Source organism: Perca fluviatilis, chromosome 16, assembly GCF_010015445.1.
Source record: "Perca fluviatilis chromosome 16, GENO_Pfluv_1.0, whole genome shotgun sequence".
NCBI lineage: Eukaryota > Metazoa > Chordata > Actinopteri > Perciformes > Percidae > Perca > Perca fluviatilis.
Window position 1 is genome coordinate 28,224,800 of NC_053127.1, and position 21,766 is coordinate 28,246,565.

The following is a 21,766-nucleotide window of genomic DNA, read 5'->3' on the forward strand; positions in this document are numbered from 1 at the left end:
TTACTGCCTGCCATGTTTACAGGCTAACTACCTTAGCTTCTACTGGTTACAATCAGTGTTTGTGCTCACGGGCTCCTTAATACGGGGTGCTTATGGTTATCACTATAGCCAACTTATCTCTTAATGTAGTTCCAGTGAGTTGTTGCTACATAACAACAGTGAGTGTTAGGTGTTTACATTTTTTTCCGGTTCAACCAATCAGAGGTTAGTTTTTGGGTAATTGACTAATGTAGGAACCCCAGAAAAGCATTTGGTTAGTGAAAGGTTTGTAACGCTGCATCTAACTGATAAAACAATAAGAATGTGATGGGATCCTTTGGGATTTTAACATGAAAAGCTACTTTTAGAGTCATGAATAGACTCAATTACCGTGAGTTTAGCAGTTTTTAAAATGACCACTGTCGGGCAATATTCTGTATTTTTCTTATTGTCAATAAATCCCACGAACAGACCAAAATCAACAATGAATTGATCCCACCAGGATAGCTTGAAATCGCTTATTCCTCTGTGCCATGGAGCTCCAAATATTATTACATAGTGAGCCACACTGTTGCATCAGGTGACTTGTTCCTTCATTAGCATGAACTGTGCACTGTAGTTTATTTTGAGACAACACACACTCACATACAGTAGACTGTCCTGGTGCTGTAAATACTCACTAGAGCACCAAATAAATGTAAATCCGCGGCTGAAAATAGTCCCCAACAAATGCACTATTAATTTCTGTTTAAGTGACGTTTGCTAAAAACTACAGTGCCCAGATGTTTTAGGTAATTACAGAGCCTTACCTTGAGCAGCTAGCTTGGTAGTTGCTTGGTAATAAAATGACTTTCCCATAAGCCTCAGCTGTACTTTGTGTAAATTAGCTTTTCTAATTAGCTAATGTTAGCATGCTAACATGATGGTGGACACTTTGAACATTACACCTGCTAAACATCAGCATTTTAGCATTGTCACTGTCATTTTGTTAGCATGCAAGTTAGCATTTAGCTCAAAGGACCATTGTGCCCATAGAGTTGCTGTTGACTCTTAGTCTTGATTAATAATAAAACTACATATTTGTGACCCCTTTTTTATTTGTTAAAATATTACAACTTCAGTGGGCACGAATAGTGCCACATACACAATAGCAAAGTCAAAATAGTATTGGCAGACTAACACATTGTTGGTTTCGGTCTTTTCAAGGGATTTGTTCAAAGTAAGAAAAACACGTAATGCAAGCCTTATCCCATGAGCTGCATATGGTAGGGGGTGAGCAAAAATATATTCAAAACCTCTCTTTGAAGTATTCAACAAAACAAAATAGAACTTGGATAAGTGATTCAATGGGAGTTGGGGACTGAAACTTGTGATGCACAGTTATACACTGCTAATTGTAAAAAGATCATAAAAAGAGGGTAAATTTCCAAAAGGCGTTTTGTGTGAACCCAAATACAGCTGGCTCTTGCGCATGCATTACACTGTGCTATCTGAACTGCTTCGTAAGCTAAGATACAACAAAAGCACCGACTGGTTGTTACAGAAAGAAGAGCCGTTCTCCACTGGAGAGAAGACAACTAAGCGGTATAATAAGAAAACACACAACCACTGGTGCTTATGACAGTTGTTAGAAACAGTCGTGGAAATCAATATGGTGAAAATCATAAGACGAATGTACTAATTCACCAACAAACAGAGAGAAGCTGGACAAACAGGAATGCATTCTACCAAAAACAGAAAGAAAACAAAACTGGAGAAAGAAATGGACCTGGAAGATAGAGCGGGATATTGGACTTCAGAATGAAGTTAAGGAGGAAAGAGAAAAACCAGAGCTCTACGTAATCCAATCATAATTGATGAGGTTAAATCAATTTGGTTAAAGACCATTGGTAAACAACAGAAAGAGAGAAAGAGAGAGAGAGAGAGAGAAAGAGAGAGAGAGAGAAACATTGACGTCACTCAGGCTAGGGTGCTTGTCACATTCTCATCTGCATAAAGATCACGTGCGTAGGCAAAGCGTTACCTACCTTCCATTTCAATCAGTGACACGTATGCAATATCAACAAAAAAAAGGAAAGAAAGAAAAAAAGAAAAAAAGGAGAAAGGAATGTTCTCCGCAGCGAAATGGGAAAAAGACAATGACCTCTTTTAGTATCAAAGCTACATACTGTGTCCAGAGACTAAGGAGAAACAAAACAAACCAAAAAGTACAAAGAAAAACAGAGGGGGAGAAAATAAAAAGAAATCCAGATGGAATTCAAATCAAACTAAAATTAGAAACAAAGGATGAAATAAACGACATGATTTGCTTTGTCTTTTTCGCTTGTACAAATGCAGCCATATTTGTATCAAAACGGGGTGGGGTGGGGGATGGGGGGACAGAGGTAAGCGGATAGAGTTAATTGTCATATTAGTGGACATCCATGGAGAGTAGAGTAGCTAGGAGGAAGGGAAAGGAAGGAGGAAGGGGGGAGGAGGACATGCAGAGCTGGCAGATGTGAAAGATATGTGGGAAGAAAAATGCCAGGACAACAAGAGTGAGACGTGAGTCACACATTACACAGATGAACAGGTAGGAGAGGAGGAGGGAGGAGGTGGGGAGGTAGAAGAGTGTTGGAGGGGCAGTCACTGCTAAGATGGACAACTAGAGAGTCAGCACATTTGAAAGGGACCCCAGTCACATTTTGGCCTGGGTCTTCTTCAGTATCAGCATTCTGTACTTTTGGACCTCAGTCCACCTTTCTTCCAGGCAATCTTTTTTTTATTATTCATTTATCACTATAAACACAGCTACGTGAGAAAGAGAGAGACAGAAAGCTTAAGGCACTTTGTCAAATCTGCTGGTTAAACTGTTAGCGTCAACACGGAGCTTACATTCAAAATGGCTTGGGTCCCTTTAAAATAACAATCATGTTTAAAAATGTGTGAGTTGTCCTAGTTATTTTCAAGAGTCCATGTACTTGTGTTTGAAGTGTTTGAAGACATCCATAAATAATGAGCAAGAGGACGACTAGCCCGGTTTGGGACCGACTCTTTCACAGTGTTACGAGACAGTCCTGGATGCTTCCCATTGAAAAGCTTGGGGAAGCGGCTGTGCGCTGCTCTTTATCAGAGGTGGGAAAGTTAAGCACAAACTTAGCCAGATAGTCAGTATTAAAAAAAAATCTCATCGTTCTGCAGCTTTTCAGGGAAGGTTTTTGAGTGTGGCGTCTCCTTCGACACATCCTGGTGCAACAAGCCATACTGGACCCATTATTGTCCCCTGTGGCCCCGAAGTTATGTTTGCATCAGTCTGATTCACTGAATGTAGACTGGGTATAAGCCTGTCATACTTTGGAGGAAGCTCGGCTTGCTACAAGTCTTATAGTCTTAGTTTCTCTAATAATCTTAATTTTTAGATTTGAAAACATTCGCATTATTTTAATCCCAATTGGTCAGAACTAAATAGATATATAGAAATAAAGAAACATGTCAGACTGACTTACAACCTTCACTGTATTTTCCCCTCTGCTGTAGAGAGTTTTACTAATTTTCCACAGACAGTTGGGTTATGTGCATCTTTGCACACTTGCAGGGCTAGATAGCAACCAAGTCTACTGAAAACTAGCCCACTGACACCTTCGGCTGCCTCCTTCTCCAGGTTGTAGTGGTCTGTCGAGTCTCCCGTAAACACGCTCTATAACTACATACGGTTGGTAGGGAACCAAAGTTGCAGTAATTGTAATTGGCCACAAGGAGCATTAAGAAACCCATTCCACACTCAAAAACAAACTTGTACAAGCTGCAGAAAGCTAGGATTTATGCTGTAATGGAATTATTTTCAGTTAAGAGAGAAGGCTTCAAGGAGAAGGAGTAATTTGTTGGTTTGGCAATTGAAGGTCTGCGTAACTTCTCCACCTCCGCAGTGCACAGCTGTTTCCCCTAGCTTCTCTACGGGAAGCATCCCGGAGTATCCCCCACGCAGTGGATGAGACAGTTCCAAACAGGGCTAGAGGACGACTACAGGAACACAAACTGAGATGATAGATAGACAACCAGAGCTGCTATACAGAACATTTGCTAAACCACACAACTGCTGCAGTAAAATCAAACTTCAGTTGGATCCAGGATCTGTCACACATAACCATCAAACCATCAAAGATTTCAGTTTGGGGATTATCATGAGACATATTTTAGCTTTTGGTGGAGATTAACAAAAATGGCAACTTATGCTACAAAGATTCTGCTTAAAAAAAATGTAAGCCAATTAAAAGCTCCTCGTTCACTACACCGCAACTGAATGGCTCAAAAGTACGTGATCAAACAGATCTCCCCGTGCCATTTTCCACAGGCCTGAGCACATACTGTAGAGTAGAAACAAACGCCAGGGACAGAAGAGACACTGCCACCTAGGGGCAACATGCACATCGACATGGTAGAGTAAAGCAGTAGAGAGGAGCATGTGCTGAACTCCTGGTGGTTTGGCAGGAGCTGTTGGACGCCTGGAGGAACAGAGGATCTATCACTGAGCAGAGCATGTGCTTGAGAAGTAAGACAACTGTATTGACAAGAAGAAACTATTACACATACCCAGTTAACCTACTTGGTCCAGTTCCAAAGCATTTGAGTGCTTTTTATATAAACGAGACAGAAAGATTTGGGCATTTTATTCATGGGTAAATACCACTTAAATTGATAAGGAAAAAAAGAAACAGTAATGAATAAAATAAGCAGAGAGCGAGAGAGAGAGCGAGAGAGAGAGAGAGAGAGAGAGAGAGAGAGAGAGAGAGAGAGAGACCAAATAAGACCTCACATGCAAGCTGGTTTAGAAAATAGAAGACAGTTCTCAGTTCTCTGGAGAGTTTACAGGGTGTTTGCAGCCCATTTAGCTACTTATTCAGCACAGAAAGATGCTTTTACAAGCAATCCTTTCATTCTAAGTGTCTTTTGTTTTATTCCAGCATAATGGCTGTCATCGAATGTAGATCTATAGTAAGGTTGTTTCCATAATAGCAGAAAGTGATTTAAAACTCAGTGTCTTTTAGGTAATCAGAGACTAACAGAGATGCTTATTTTTTAAAAGAGCCAAAACAAACAAGGAGCAGTTCCAAATTGAAAAGGTAGAGAGAAGTATATATACACACACATGTGTGTATATATATATATATATACACATATACATACATGCATACATATATATTATTTTCTGTGTAACACTTGATGTTTTAGGAGCCTATTGTGGACAGTATGTGCTGCTGTTTTTTATTTTAAGTACCGAGTTGCAACCCTTTTAAAACTCTGAGGGTCCACCCTGTCCCATGATTTGGATTAATTTGCATAACATAGTTTAAGGATGTGGCTTGTCGCTATCGAAGATGTAAAATGCCTACATAAAAACAAATCAAATAAAGTGAAATGCAATTCACTTTATTATATGTATTTCCTTTTTATGCATGCATTAACTGTGTCATAGTCAAATGAAAAATGTATGTATGTACAATATGATGCATTTTCATTGGACCTCCTCATGAAAACCTATGAAAATACTTTGCCTTTAGTACTGGCAGGTCTACGCTGCTCTCTGCTGGACAACACTGAAATGCAATGCATTTTTTCATTTTGCTTTCTGTGACACAGCAAAATGAAAAATATAAAACGTATTTTTCATATTTAAAACCCCGTTTTTTCCCCTCTTTCTGTCAAACGTCAAATGTTTTCGATGACTCATCTTGAATTCGGGGCCGGTAACATTTATGTATCCAATCAAATTGATTGGGGCAAATAATCAACCCGCTCATCACATAAAAACGAACTTTAATGTTAGCTTATTTTTTATTATTTTTATTTAACTGTTATTTATCCAGGTAAGTCGATTGAGAAAAACTTCTCATTTACAACGACGACCTGTCACATTCACCCAGCTCCCCATTCATACCTGGAAGCTGCCCGGTACAACCACAGTCTGATCTGCTGGCCACTGAGGGGCTCCACTGGAGCTTTTTTTTGGGGGGGAGAAGGGCCTTGTTCAAGGGCACCTCAGTGGTGGGAATGAGGGAGGGACAGGTGCTGCTCTTTCACTTCCACACCCAGATTTATCCCACTCACAAGCTCGCTTCTCTAACCTTTAGGCCACCACTGCCCCAGCTTGTGGGTAGCTAGGAGAGCAATATCTTAGTAGTATGTGTGTGTTTGGATTTCATTTATTTCTTTCTTTGTTTTTATTTAGGCATTTTAAATCTTCCATACAGCCCAGCACAAACAGCTGATACCTGGAATAGAGAGGCTCACCTTGTTAGAATAAATTTTTGCACGCAAGGATCAAGCGTTTCCACAAGTAATTGGATTCATCAGTTCAAGGAGAAATCGTAGATTGGTATAGCACCATCAGATTCTAAATCATGACTTTTGCACATGAACATTGGATAATTTTGACTTTATCTGCCGTAAAACTCTGAAGTTCTCATTCCGGATAGACACATTTTTCTTTGATATTTCTTCTAGGGCATGGACCTTTAGGGGGGAGAGGGGGAATTGTCATGAAGTAGTCATACCTGTCCCTGGCTCAACTTTTTTGTCCTATGCCCTAGCAAGCACCCGTTCAGAAGAAACAAAACATCTTTTTGCGTATTCATTTGGAAACATTGTGTGCCAGTGCGGCTCATATTTCCATCCGAGGTTTGGTATGCTAATGTTGTGCTTTGACTCAGAAGATGTGTGCTGAACAGAAACACTACAACCTTTCTTCTCTTTGCTCCCTCCCTCTGTTACCGGCAAACAACAAAAACAAGATGGCAGAGGAGTCAAAGAGAGCCAGAAATATAGCAGCACGAGCGGCAAGTTTTACACAGGACAGGAGTGTCTTTTACACGTCAAAAATAATAGTCAATAATAGAAACTGGCCTACAACGTAGGAATAACTGATAACAGAATGAAAAGAAAAAAAAAAAAACTTTCAATATCAAATAAGGTGAAAATTCATGTCAACCAACACAAAAGGAGCAAGATAAAAGTCATTTGTAGAGACTTTGGTAGATACCCTGGGAGTGGGTGGGGGGAGGGTGGGGGTGTGGGAGCAAAATAGAGGAGATTACATACATCGTGCCCTTTCTCGCCGTGGTTGAGTCTGCCGGCCTTGCCGTTGCGGCTCCGCTGGGTGTGGTCTCCGTTGTGCCACGCGGCGGGGGTGTTGGTGCCCGGGGACAGTGAGGTGCTGGACGCCTTTTGTCCGTCCGTCTTGTGCTTGGAGTTCAGCCTGGACGAGCAGAGCCACACAGCAACACGCTCGGTTAAGCACAGCCAAAAGAAAAGGTCATAAATTGTGACTGTTGTTGACCTAGATCAAGGCCCAAATATATCAAAGATCTGAAAGTGAATTATTGGATAATCAAAATGTCAAAATTCTTTACTGTTAGTAGTCCTTTAACCTACTCGATGCAAAAAATATTCATCACACTTTAAGCCTACTTCCTGTATTCGATGCAGAGGTGCAAAGAACAAGAAAAAAGCTGCATTGATTTTGTTTGCAAAACCTTCTGTGCATCTTTATTGTTATTGCTGCAGCCTATGGAGTTATATTTCTATCTTTATTCAAGAGCGCATTCTTTCAATTTGAGAGCATTTCTCACTGATATTACGTTCAGATTTTGTAATAATTTCCCTCAAAACCTTGCTCTCACGCTCAAATGGTCATGCTCGCGCTTGGATTTGCTCTGCTTGTGCTCAAACTTTGTGCTCGGATTCAGATATGTTGTTCTGTGGACAGATTTCCTCCTCTCAGCTTTGAACCTTCTCCTCGCACTCAGGCTGATTCTGCGCGCTTGCAAATCTGCTGCTCTCGGATCTCTCCTGCGCGCTTGGATTTTTCTGTGTTACAACACTATCAAAATTCCACAACCAATAGAATGCCAGGTGTAGTGTTGACCAATTAAATGATCCCTGCCCCGTTGAGGGTGCGTTCGTTTTACGTGAGAACATCCGTTGCGGCCGGCTCCTCTGTAACCATAGGTCTGTAACCCAAGTTTATTTAACCCCGCCGTCCATCGCTTTATTATTAGTATATGTCAATAATGTGCACAGAATGGTCGACGGTCTTTCACCTGCACCCATCAGGAAACGGGAGAAAGCTTTAAAGTGGGACATATCAAGTTACGTAGCTAGCTACACAACTATGAGGGTGAGTAACATAAATTAAGCACATAGCATATGGCGCTAGCCATAGCTAGCCTAGCTTGATGTCCGTAAACAAATAGATTTTCTTTATATCAGTAGTTTAGCTAGCTAGCTAGATTAAACGACATATGACGGACAGTATGTGTGTATTTACAACTGGTATTTAATGACCCCACTTTGTAATTTGTCCTCGTTTGGTTAACCATGTTCCTGGGGATTTGGCTAATTTCAGACATGCTAGTATACAGCCTAGCTTGATGTCCGTAAACAAATAATTTTCTTTATAGTTTAGCTAGATTGAACAACATATGACGGACAGTATGTGTATTTTTCCTCGTTTGGTTAACCTTGTTACTGGGAATTTTGCTAATTTCATGTTAGAGCCAATAGTAAAAACTAAACTGTAGCTAATATAACTGAAAGAACACCTGAAACTGGATTGTTTGTGTTCGTTTTTGCATCACTGTTGTATGTTCATCAGAATTTAGTCTTCATTTCTTCATATAACATTAGTTTGAAAATGATGGATTCATATCAGTCTGTATAAAACGCTGTAATGTTAAGTACAATGTTATCACTATAATAAAAACAGATCTAGAATAATTTGCTCCTTAAATAGCAGTTTTTTTTTAATGAATACAAAGCAAACTGAACAGAAAAAACAAGCATTTTCTTTTCTTTTCTTTTCTTCCAGTTGAGAATGAAGGGCTCGACCAATGCTGCATCATAGCAGCAGAGTCTTATCACCAGCCCATGAAAGCTAGAAGTCACCCTGCTGCTCCAGATCTACCTACTGTATGGCTGGCTACAGACTACAACCATCTGCTCCAGATCTACCTACTGTATGGCTGGCTACAGACTACAACCATCTGCTCCAGATCTACCTACTGTATGGCTGGCTACAGACTACAACCATCTGCAAAATCATCAACAGCTGCAATTAAAGTCTCTTGGGGTCATATGGGACTCTGTTGTTCTCCATACTGCATCGTACACTATATTATTTTTCTGTTTTGTTATATTAGTAGTCTACAGACAACACTAAATATCATTACTTAATCACAGTATATATTATTCTGGTGTACACTGTTGATGTGACTCACTGCTATTGATTATACGTCACTTTAGCTTGCTACTACCTCATAACTTTGCCTTAATTGCTCTTGTTTAGTTAATTTATTTTCTACTAGTTGTATATACCTCCTATTTAATTAAATTATTCTATAACTTGTGTTGCAATACCTGAATTATCCCTCTTGTGAACACTAGGCTTATCTTATCTTTATTTTAGTTCAAATCATAACCCTGCTCACAAACTCACCTGTACCTGGGTCATCAGTTTGCCAATATCAATGTTCCTGCTACAGTAAATCCTACAGGCGAAGTGTACTGCTTCACAGGAGTATGTACCATACGCTTTTTAGGTTTTGTGTCAAATATTGTGCAGTTGGTTATGAATTACTTATTGTTTTGACAAGGTAAATTAAAGCTGTTTAAAAACCTGCAAGTGTCCACTCTGGTAAATTTAATTATACTGTTTTTAGATTTAGATTACAGAACATGAAAAACCTATTCGCCTTGAGAAGGGTTTTAATTTGTTGCAAGTATGAACATGGCTTTAATAATCTTATTGCTCTGAAAAACCACAATGATTTAAGAAATATCAGTGATACTTAACATTTATTGATTGTTTATGTGGGCAGACATTACAGGCACCTATTCATGTAAGCAGAGAACACAATAGTTTGTTCTCTCTTTTATCACTTGGATTATGGAGGTGATGGTGCAGAAACGGGTGAAGTCCTTGTAGATCTCTGGCACTTTGAGGACAGACAGATCCATCAACTCTCCACTGTTGTCTTTGTATAGTGTGCTCCTATTTAAGACAAATTCATAGACATCAACACATAAGATATTAGGTGTACATAGCTTTCTTTAACATCATTACTATCTTACCTTACCTTCTCTTCTCTGGATTTGTGGACATCACAGTAATTGTCTCTCCTGGGCCTTGTTGTGCACCCTATGAATTTAAGCAAGAAAGAAATGATAAGTGTATGTAACATGATTTTACAATTAAATTATTATCAGACTTTCGCCACGTACTGGTTTTGTGCCACTACTGCCTGCCCTCTGCACACAGGTGAGTACAGGGGAACCCAATGGGATTTTGCGTTTGGAGTAATGTACTGACTGGAACAACACAATAGTGTGGTTGTACAACACTGGTCCATGCACACAGTGCAGCTCAACAGGGGTACTTCAGCCCCACCTGAGAAGGGAAACAAACAAAATACTTTTTTCAATTTGCTTTGTATTGATTTCATAAGGGTAAAAATAAATAACTGCTATTTTAAATAGTATTTTATTATATGAGTGGAATTGTACTTACAACTTTCTATACATACACACATATATATATATATATATATATATATATATATATATATATATATGTATAATGTTATTGTTAAAATAATGTTATAAGAATTTAGAACATCTGAAAAACATGCAACAGTGATGTAAAAACTGATACAAACAATCCAGTTTTTGTTTTTCAGTTATATTACAGTTTAGGTTTTACAATTGCCTCTAACATGTCTGAAATTAGCCAAATCCCCAGGAACATGGTTAACCAAACGAGGACAAATTACAAAGTGGGGTCATTAAATACCAGTTGTAAATACACACATACTGTCCGTCATATGTCGTTCAATCTAGCTAGCTAGCTAAACTACTGATATAAAGAAAATCTATTTGTTTACGGACATCAAGCTAGGCTAGCAGCTTGGGCCCCATATGCTATGTGCTTAATTTATGTTACTCACCCTCATAGTTGTGTAGCTAGCTACGTAACTTGATATGTCCCACTTCAAAGCTTTCTCCCGTTTCCTGATGTAATGGGTGCATGTGAAAGACCGTCGACCATTCTGTGCACATTATTGACATATACTAATAATAAAGCGATGGACGGCGGGGTTAAATAAACTTGGGTTACAGACCTATGGTTACAGAGGAGCCGGCCGCAACGGATGTTCTCACGTAAAACGAACGCACCCTCAACGGGGCAGGGATCATTTAATTGGTCAACACTACACCTGGCATTCTATTGGTTGTGGAATTTTGATAGTGTTGTAACACAGAAAAATCCAAGCGCGCAGGAGAGATCCGAGAGCAGCAGATTTGCAAGCGCGCAGAATCAGCCTGAGTGCGAGGAGAAGGTTCAAAGCTGAGAGGAGGAAATCTGTCCACAGAACAACATATCTGAATCCGAGCACAAAGTTTGAGCACAAGCAGAGCAAATCCAAGCGCGAGCATGACCATTTGAGTATGAGAGCAAGATTTTGAGGGAAATTATTACAAAATCTGAACGTAATATCAGTGAGAAATGCTCTTAAATTGAAAGAATGCGCTCTTGAATAAAGATAGGAATATAACTCCATAGCAGCCTAGCAGAATTTCATTTCCTGCTCCAGTTTAATTTTCTTTTTGTTTCCATTTCAACCAATTTCCCATTATTTCAACCCTATTTATACAGTATATTAATATATAATAAATTGTTATTCATTTCAAATTGAACTGCTACTGCAGATATTATGGATTTCACACAAATCCAAACATTTCTCTATTGAAATCACACAGGTTTGCAGATTACCATACTGTTTTTTTGGTTTTGCTAAAGAATTAACAATGGCACAAATGTAGGTTAAACCCTTGTCTCTGATTGGATGGTTCTGCTCTGAGCATACATGTGATTAATCATGTGATCACCTGAGAGTTGCTCTTATTGGGGAACGCCACCAATTTTACACATCCAAGTCTGTTTACAGGTCTTGGGGAGGACTACTGCACATGTGAAAAACTAAATGTATAAAGTCTTCTGTGGCTCCAGAGGAAGCTGTGTGAAGTCCTATAAATTGCCTCAAGTGATGTCACTTGTCACTTAAGGTCACTCATTCTGCTTGAGGCTAGCGGCGCAAGCCTATATTAGATAGCATAAATAGCATAACACATTTGAATCGCTGCCTGAACTGTCAGCAGATGCATTGTGGGTAATGTAGGCAGCAGGTTTTGACAAGGAAGAAGAATGTGTGGAATAAAAAAAAAGACAATATATCTGTTCTGCTGCGACGATGCTAATGATTTCTGATCTCACTCTTTGCTGAAAGTAGCAGATTTATAAAGGTGTCTTATTTTTCACACTGCAAAAAACTTTTTCTCTAATTAGTTGGCTCTTTAGATCATTCTTAAGTGAAATTGTTCAAAGTTTGATAAAATACAAGCTAAGAAACTTTGTAACGTGAAGCACTTTGAATTGCCTTGTTGCTGAAATGCGCTGTAAATGCGCTATAAAGTTGCCTTGCAATATCTCATAAAATAAACATTCTGTGTTTGGCTTTTTTAGAGAAGAATAACTTGTACGGGAGAGTAGAAATCAAAGTAACGGTCCCTTTACACAATAATTACAAAAATGTCCAATGCTTTTTAACAAAACAGAATAAGAAAGGATTTCAACTAGAATCATAGAAATAACACTCCAACCAAGAAAACTGATGTGGATCAGAAACCCGGGTGTGCGTGCGTGTGTGTAGGAGTCTACCTGGCAGGAGATTTGGAGGTGCTCCGAGTGGACGACAGGGAAGCGCTTCGGGAGCTACAGCAGCTGCCTTGACGCTGTGAACTCCTACTGGGGGTCTCACCAGGGGACCTGATGGATGACAACCAATGGACCAACACACACACACACACACACACACACACACACACACACACACACACACACACGCACACGCACACGCACACGCATACATAAAGCCATGTGTATGTACACGTACATCACGGGGACACACATGCAACAACGAGCTCAGTAGTCAATCTTGTGATATGTAAAACAGTTTGTGCACTGCCAAACTATTTCAATATATATTCTAATCAAGACACAGTGCAATGTATGGCATGCCAATTGTGTTGAACTTAGATACTGCTTAGGAGATGCACCCTGTGCTTTATAGTCATTAACATTCTCTGAGAGTCTGAGCCTGAGATAATGGGTGTAAAATAGCAATATAAATTTATGAGAGACTTGACGTGATTCCAATTGGATTGAGACTAATGTTCACTGTTTGTTTCACTGTGTGCAGAGGACACATTGTTCTTACTTTTACACATTGCATACTGTATATTAGGGGTAGGGGGGAAATCGATACAGCATAGTATCGCGGTATTTTCCATGGCAATACTGTATCATTACACAGACGGCAAGTATCAATCTTTTATTATGTATGTGTTGACAATCCCATTAGGCCAGCAATACAATTGAAGTGAGAAGAACAGAGAACTTTATCTTTCTAGATAAAACAGATTGACAAAGTTTTCCTTTGGGGTTATAATTTGAAGTTGTAAGGAAAGGTAATAAACTGCAATATATCGCAGAATATCGCAATATGTTTAAAATTACAATTATGTTGTATAGTGACATAAGTATCGTGACAATATCGTATCGTGGGGCCTCTGGTGATTCCCACACCTACTGTATATGCACATCACATTTGACTGATGATGAATGTAAAACTGTCATACTGAAAAAAATTAAAAGCAGACATATAGGTTTTTCAGCTCAACGTTAACATGTAAATGGCATTAGAGTGATTCTCTGTGCCTCTCACCTCTTTTTCTGTTTGTTCTTGTCTTTGTGTTTGTTCTTTGGGCTGCCCGACCTGAAACAAATTTCACATGTAAGATAGCGAAGCAGTGTACTTTAAAGCATGAGAAACACACATTCACACCCTTTTGTAGAAAGGAAACTCAGTGTACCACTCACCCATATGGATTGCATTGTCTTTTGAACAATCAGTAGGCAGAAATGACAATAACACACACCTTACACATGTTATGCGCGTTATAATGTATTGTTTGTTTTCTTCTTGTGCCATACACACCTGTATCTCCTCTTTTTCCTGGAGCCAGATGCAGATCTATGAAGATAAAAGCACCACAATCATCACAATGATTGAGGAACTGAATAATTGATATACAGTATGCTACAACTGTGCATCAGGGTCCTGTTCCAAGAAGCAGACTTACTGAGTAATCTGGTTAACCTTTCAAGATTTACCTTTTTAAACAGAAAGGGGTATTTTTACATCCATGTGTCCATGTTCTAGATTTGAGGTGGTTCTGGGAATTACTAAACTCGCTTCTGGAAATAAATTCTAGGACATCGGAGGTGGCATTTTTGGACAAATGCTGGAGGCTGAACCCAAAATGTAATCTGTGCTGTGTGCCACCTTTGTTATTTACTTTTTAAAAATACATATATTTTCACAATCACCTCCAAAGAACATCGAAACCACAATAAGTCTCTGAGTGTGTGAGCTTCCAATGCCGTTGAGACTCATTCAGAGTTATAACTCATGCACTCAGCAACATATTTGTGTGCATGACAAATATGCCTCAACATACAAATGAAAACTGCATTTTAAAAATTACAAACACACACACAGACACACAGAGCAGTGTAAGGCTAAAGCTCCCAGTCACAGGCTTACTTTGGTCACGGAATATGAACGTGTTCAAGTCACTGTGAACAGCAGGATCATGCATTTTCATGTGCCGACTTCTGAATGGAATATTTCAGCATGTATTTCTGCACTTTTAATGATGTGCATGTAACCAGTCTGAATCACATCCTTATATGCAGAGATGTCCACTGGGAGCTCTCACATTAGACTTTTCCAGTTGGTATTCTACAGGTTGTGAAAGTCACGCTAATTGTGTTTTACTGCTGACTGTTTTAGATGCTGCTCACTGCAATAAAACAGGATTAATAAACTGAGATTTACTTTCCTTTTGACCACGTATTGAGTGTACAGTACAGGCCGGCCACTCCTCAGTCCTCAGCGTTCGACTGACACCTCACCTCCATATCATTTCACCCTGATTGCAGTTTCCATGGTGATTAGTCAGACCGGTCTGTGAGCTGTGAGCTGCTATTTTTTCCTGAAGAGCAATCCATCCCCCCTGCTGTTTTACACACCATGCAGTGGAGTGGGAGGCAGTGGCAGCACAAAGTACGTTGATTCACTGAAAGGGGACTAATAAAGCTGTCACCGTAATGTATGTGGCTGCTATGTGTTTCAGAGCTGTGGCCCCAGTAGCAGCCTGTGTTTCCCCACTGGAGGGAGTCCACTAGGGACTGCTGTATATGAGAGGAGAGCTCATTATTCTTCTCTTCTCTCACACACTCTGGTCACAGCTAAATCCCTCACCTCAAATTTAAATACAAGGACACAGCAGTAAAAAACATGTGAGACAGGTATTGCAGCCAAATGGACACAAGCCCTATTATTTTAAGGTGAGGTATATATAGAGCTCAACAGTGACTGCCCACTTTTTTTAAAAGCTCTGGTTCCGGAAGTGTTTTTCCCCGTTCAATATCTCTATTGACGTTTCATTAAATGCTTATATAAAGAGTTTGAAGCCTGGAACCAAGCCAACCAGCTATCGTAAACCATTAAACATTTGATTTGGTGGACGCCCGAATATTCTCAGTTGGTAGAGCGGGCACCCATATATAGAGGTTTACTCCTCGACGCAGCGGGCCCGTGTTCGACCCCGACCTGCGACCCTTTGCTGCACGTCATTCTCTCTCTCCCCTTTCATTTATTCAGCTGTCAATAAAGGCCTACAAATGCCCATTTGAAAACGGCAAAGAAGGCAAAGGTAAAATATTGTGTACGGAAACGATCTTAGACTTAAACGGTAGAAGTCTGCTCTAGCCATTTGTGGGTTCACGATAATCATTTTCATGGTAACAGGGAGTTCCACCTATCAGAGACGTCGCTGTTACACTTAGGATTGTGGGTAGTGTAGTATTTCTCCATAAGATTGCGAATTAAATATGTTTTTCTGAAAACAATGTTGATTTCATTCAGACTTCTGGCTTCTACAGGAGCAAAAGACTTTCGTTTCACAAGCTGGGAGCTCGTGGTCACTCTACCTTGGATCGTTCAGACGTTATGGCTGATAATCAAAGTCCTTATGGAGAAAATGAATGGGATTTTTACTTTGGGAACCACACTATTGAGCTCTATCACAACGAGCGGGGGTATGAATGTTTAGCTCCTCCTAACGCCTTAAAGGCACCTTAAAAAAAAGGAAATAAGCATCAAGGGAGGATGGCTACTCTCTGGGGAAGAACCCTGCTTTTTGCCTCATCGATCCATTATTCATATATCAACAGTACCTGCAGTGCAGAGCAGCTGTGGTGTGAGGCTGGGAGGGAGGCGTGGGGATGAGGAAGGAGAGAGGATGAAGGGGACTTGGGTGTGCGTGGATGGATGAGATGTGGCAAACAAGAGCGGGGCAGTGCAGTGATGCTAAGCAATTTGGTGAGAGGCTCATTTTTCTTGTGATGTGTGCCCCCCCATACAGGTTGGGTTATTAGAGCAACATATTTACCCCACGCTCCCCCAAAAGTCAGGCACAGACGTGGAGGGCACTCTACAATTGCTTATTGGCGTTATGATATCCCAAGGCATTGCACAATAGCTTTGATGATGAGCTATTGCTTTGTTCCCTACTTCCTTCCTTTCATCCATTCTCTTTCTTCCCTTTCTTTTTATTTTGTCTCTCTGCCTTTCAGTCTGCTCTTCCTTGAATCATGTCTTTACTCATTTATTTCTTCCCTTCCTTTTTCTTCTTCCCTTTGCCCCTTTCCTTTTTCATTTACTTTCTTCCTGTCTGGTTCCTTTCCTTCTTCATCTTGTCTTTCTTTCTTTTTCATCTTGTCTTTCTGTCCTTCCTCCTTTTTTTCTTTGTATCTTTTAGTCTTTTCTTCCTACTTTCCTTTTTCTTTTTCTCTTTCCTTCTTCCTTTTATTTTTCATCTTGTCTTTCTGCCTTTAATTTTTCTCTGTCTTTCCTCCCTTCCTTTTTCACTTTTGTTTTCTTCCTATCTTTTAGTCTTTTCTCCTTCCCTTTATTTACCTGCCCATCTTTTTTTCCTTTCCTTCTTCCTTTTCTGTGTCATCTTGTCTTTCTGTCCTTTTCATTCATATCTTTCTTTCTTTCTCTCCTTTTTCTTCAAGTCTTTCTTTGACATTCATCCATGTGAATGTGACTGTTGATAAACCCTTAAAAAGCCAGTTTCTTCCTGATGATGACACACACACTCACACACAGTACTGTACACACTCACCTGTCTCGCTTGTGTTTCTTCCCACTCTTTTTCTTCTTCTCTCTGTGAGTGGGTGAGGAGCTGCCAAACCTTTTGGTGGAGAGAAGGGAAGAATTTGCATGCCAAATGAGCCTCAGATTGCTGCTAACTGGCTTTTCACTCATCATTGTGTTACATTACATTGTATTACACCTCAGAGGGGATCATTGTCAGCAAAGGTGACGTCCTTTAGTAGCTCAGCTGATCTTTCTCACCGAGGCTCTCTTTGTCCCCAACTCTATTCATCCCTCTGACTCTCACTTCTGATTCTTTCTTCTCTTTAGCATCAATGTGCCATTTCCTTCTCTCTCAGTCTCTTACTCTCTTTATTTCCTTTGCTGACTTTTCAAAAGAAAATGGAAGATGAGCCTATGCTTTGCTAATGTCTCCCTACAATTCTTACCCCCGTCTCCACAGTTGCAGTATCTGATGGCTCGTTAGCAATATTCAAACCAAAATAATTGGAATTCCGTCTCACAAAACCACAGCGTAATTATTCTGTCAACAAGGCAGGAAAAAAGAAAAAGGACAAAAATCAAACCACTTCATAAGTGGGAGCCGTTTCCACTCACCGACTCCTTCGGCGGCCAGATTTCTTCTTCTTCCTTTTCTTTGGACGAGGGGATGGAGAGCTGCTTGATTTCCTCTTCACTCTGAATTGGCCACAGAAGTAGAGAACAAGAGGGGGACAAAGATCGAAAGCGAGATCCAAAATAAGAAAGGCAGAAATTACTTATAAGTGATTGTTATTATAATCATTTTCAGAAGGAACGCATTTCAGATTATAGTCGTTTGCTGCTGTGCAAGCCGATAAGTGTCTATTTTCTCATTTCCCCAATCCTTTCTGCCATACCATGCAATATATCACACAATGGAAACAGGAAATGACACTTAATCTATTTTGTCAAGTAACACATTCAGAATGTCCAATCTAAATGATCATCTGCATTATGGTTTTCAAAGATGAATAATAATGAGGTGCATGCTGTTACTGAGTGGTGGTAGTGTTGTTCAAGGATTTGAAGAGCATTTTTATCTTGAGATCAATTTCATGTTTATGGCTATTACCATAGGAAACACCCAGAGGCCATGTTAAAGGAAATAATAGGTGGCTGATTTGTTGCACCACTTGAGAAGTCAGAGCTGGTCAACACAACACCATTATACCATATGTGTGTTTAACTATGTGCTTTACCGATTGTCACTGTGGTAATCGTGGTCATAGTCTCCGTCTTCATAGCCAACCAATTCAGGGTTCTCTTCATACCCGTCAGGCTGATAGTGCAGGTGGTTGACCCTAAAAACACAAAAGTCAAGGATCATAAATGTGGAGAGTGTGTGAGTGTTGTGAAGAAGAGGAGTAACTGTGGTAAATTGCAAGCCCTGGCCAAAAACTATTTCCACACTTTTCTCATTAGAGACTTGCCATGCTAGCAGCTCTGTGAGGTGTAAACAGGATTTATGGTTCTGTGGGGGCTCCACATAGAGCTTTCAACGTAGCCTATGTAAATGGACTGATGTTTATACTTATGCGCTGGTGTGTGCGTCAATCTCTTTAAGAGAATAGCAGGGCTGGCATGTGTGTGCGTGGGGAGAGTGTGGTAAAGAGAGTGACGGCGAGTAGCGGCTTTGGAGGCATAGTGAGAGAAACAAAGTGTCTCCCCTGTGATTTCTGACCAAGGCCAGCAAGCTGTAGCAGGAAAAGTTAACCCTCTCCTTGATTTATGTTGTTTATGGAGAAGGAGAACCCAGAAATAGGAGGAAATGCTACGTTACCAAGCCACGGCCAAGTGGACCAATCACAGTTGTTGCGGCCTGCGTTGCCGCAACATGTAGTTACACAAAGCTCACGTGCAGATTTCTTACAGATATAATGTTCACTGTATTCATTTTGTGAGTTTGCATGCTAACTAGTTATAGCCTCACTGATTCTGCTATCGATATTTTATAGTTTAAAAGATCTGATAATTATATATTGGCCAGAAGTAATTTAAAAAATAAAAAACATAAACCCATAGCATAAACAAACAATCTTTATACATATCCCTTAGATTCTTTTTTTTCTCAAGCATTGCTTCCAAGATACATACTAAGCGGGACATTTTACAGTTGAAAAATCCCCTTGTTAGTACTCTCTGGTTACAAACAATGTAATGGAGACGAAGTTTCTAAATGATCTCAAACCTAGTTCCTGTACTGCAATTATTCGTTACTTATTTGCTGACATATACACCACCTAATATGCAATAATAGGATATTGGCCAATACATCTGCCAGATTGATTTATTGGTCTACTAGCTCTAATGATAAAATTTGCAAACCACAAATTCAAATTCTGACCAGATGATGGCGCTAGATGACAAATCAAAGGGTCACCAATTTTATTATAATTCATCACAAGGGGAAAACGAACGTCTCTACCAAATATCATGTTAATTCATCCCAGTTGTTGAAACATTTTACTCAAAACCACAACTGTGAACCTGCTGGCTGGTGCTACAGAAAAAGTCAGGGGATCACCAAAGTCAGTGGGATTCATCCTCAGGGGACCAGGAATGTCTGTAGACAATTTCATGGATATCCATTAAATAGTTGCTGAGATATTTTAGTCTGGAACAAAGGGATGGACCAAACTTGCTCTCCCTAGAGCTCCGCTGCAGTCTAATGAATGTACCTAGCGTGTATCTTCACATCTGGCACCTAACTTGGGTGCAAAACAATAAAAACAAGAAGTCAAGCATATAAAAAATGTGATGCTCACACACTAAACTTTTTTTGACCCTGTAGTTGTACATCTTCCCATTTGTTCCACAGACAGACAGACAGACGCACACGCACAGTATTGTATATAAAGACAGATGGCAGCAGCCTCCTCCCTAATCCTCCCTGCCCCTCTACCCCCTTCTCTCTTATGTGGCCTGCTCTGATCCACCAGATCTGACCTTGCAGGCTCCATGTGGGCTAAAGAAATAGATATAAAAACACACCACACTGATTATTTTTCCATCGTGCAGTCCTATCTGTCTGACCTGGTCACGTCCCAGTGTTGTTACAAATCCAGCAGTCTCTGGGCTTCCTGGTACTTATAACACAGAGATGTAGCATATGGAAGTACTTTGTATATGTAGAGGTTATTTGGATAAGAGTGATGATGACAGAGACGTAACTTCCATAACTAACCATGCCGCCTCAATTCATAAAAGGGAGATGAAAACAGGCAGGAGTAATGAGATGAAGAGGCTGAAGCGACACACGGAAAAAAAAAGTGACAACGCAAAGGATAGTGCACCTCTGGTAAGGAGATCAAACACACATGGAGCACACTTTAGATCAAGAGAGGAGGGCTAGTGTAGAGATGAGGCAACTAAGACCTTAACTGGCTGAGCACCACTGGTTACAGCAGGGATGCCAATCCAGAGCAAAATAACCTCACTTCACATTGACAGCGTAGGAGGAGTTACTCGCTAAAATCTCTTTACACAGTATCTTCTTAGCCCAGCTACCGAATAGAGAGGGGCTGCTAAACGAGCAGCGCTGAGTGATTGGTGGACTTTCTTTGCCCTGGGTTTTACTTACAGACTGCAGACACTACTCAGGGCTTAAAATACCGCAAACTCCTCTTTTTATTTTTTTTACAGTCTATACTCTTTGGAAAAAAGTTCTAGAATTAAACATCAAACATGTTAAATATTAGATATGGCACCAAAGACATCTCTTTGTAGTGAAGCTGCACATACAATATTTATCTATCGCACAGAATGAGGCCGCTAGCAAGAAAAAAATATGTGAATTCATGTAGGGTTAGTGTGTTAATAATACAGCAATTCACACAGCTTTTAAAAATTTCTTATAAGACCACCACTCATTTGGAACGCATGAACAAATTTCAGGATGTGTTGTTTTCTAGATTGATTTAAATATGTAAAATGCCAGAAAAGGCATTCACACGCTTTAAACGTTTGTTTTAGCTGAAGACTAGTGTCCCTGTAGGGCCGGGAATGGAAGAATGCCAAGAAGAGAAATTAACAACGATTGAAACTATCTGGTAGCATGCTTAGTCATTAGAGATAAATCAACGAATTCCCCAATCGTGTCTCTAATCTCTTAAATGATGCCATGCTCTAATATGCTGGAGACATCTGTCCTGCCTGGTTGTGATCAACACAGTGGCTCCCTAATTCAGCCACTGTCCCTGGGACCTGGCAGTGATGGACTACGGCCAAGGCCCTCCTCAGGGCTGCAGCACAAAGTAGTGTAGCCCATTTACATGCCCACTCAGACAGCCACTCTGCCAGTAAAGGATATATTTCTATTGCTGCACAGAGTCATAGTTTGTTATTCTGGGAGGAGGTAGGTGGAGGTGGGATTGATTACGCCACAGTATGAGGGTGGGGGCAAATCTAGTAGCTAGTAGCTTTATGGA

At 40.1% G+C, this 21,766-nt stretch overlaps 1 protein-coding gene across 3 annotated transcripts in view; it reads right to left on the reverse strand.

The window, feature by feature from the left end:
- The window catches only part of srrm3 (serine/arginine repetitive matrix 3), a 94,173-nt gene that overhangs the window by 5,839 nt on the left and 66,568 nt on the right, over positions 1–21,766 (reverse strand). For all 3 annotated transcript variants that reach the window (XM_039826550.1, XM_039826551.1, XM_039776633.1), the window contains exons 4-10: positions 18,539–18,640; positions 17,916–17,996; positions 17,326–17,394; positions 14,067–14,102; positions 13,794–13,844; positions 12,728–12,835; positions 7,054–7,210 (exon numbers count right to left, since the gene is read on the reverse strand). In XM_039826550.1, coding sequence (XP_039682484.1) covers positions 7,054–7,210; positions 12,728–12,835; positions 13,794–13,844; positions 14,067–14,102; positions 17,326–17,394; positions 17,916–17,996; positions 18,539–18,640 — 604 coding nt within the window. The remainder of the gene's footprint in view (positions 1–7,053; positions 7,211–12,727; positions 12,836–13,793; positions 13,845–14,066; positions 14,103–17,325; positions 17,395–17,915; positions 17,997–18,538; positions 18,641–21,766) is intronic.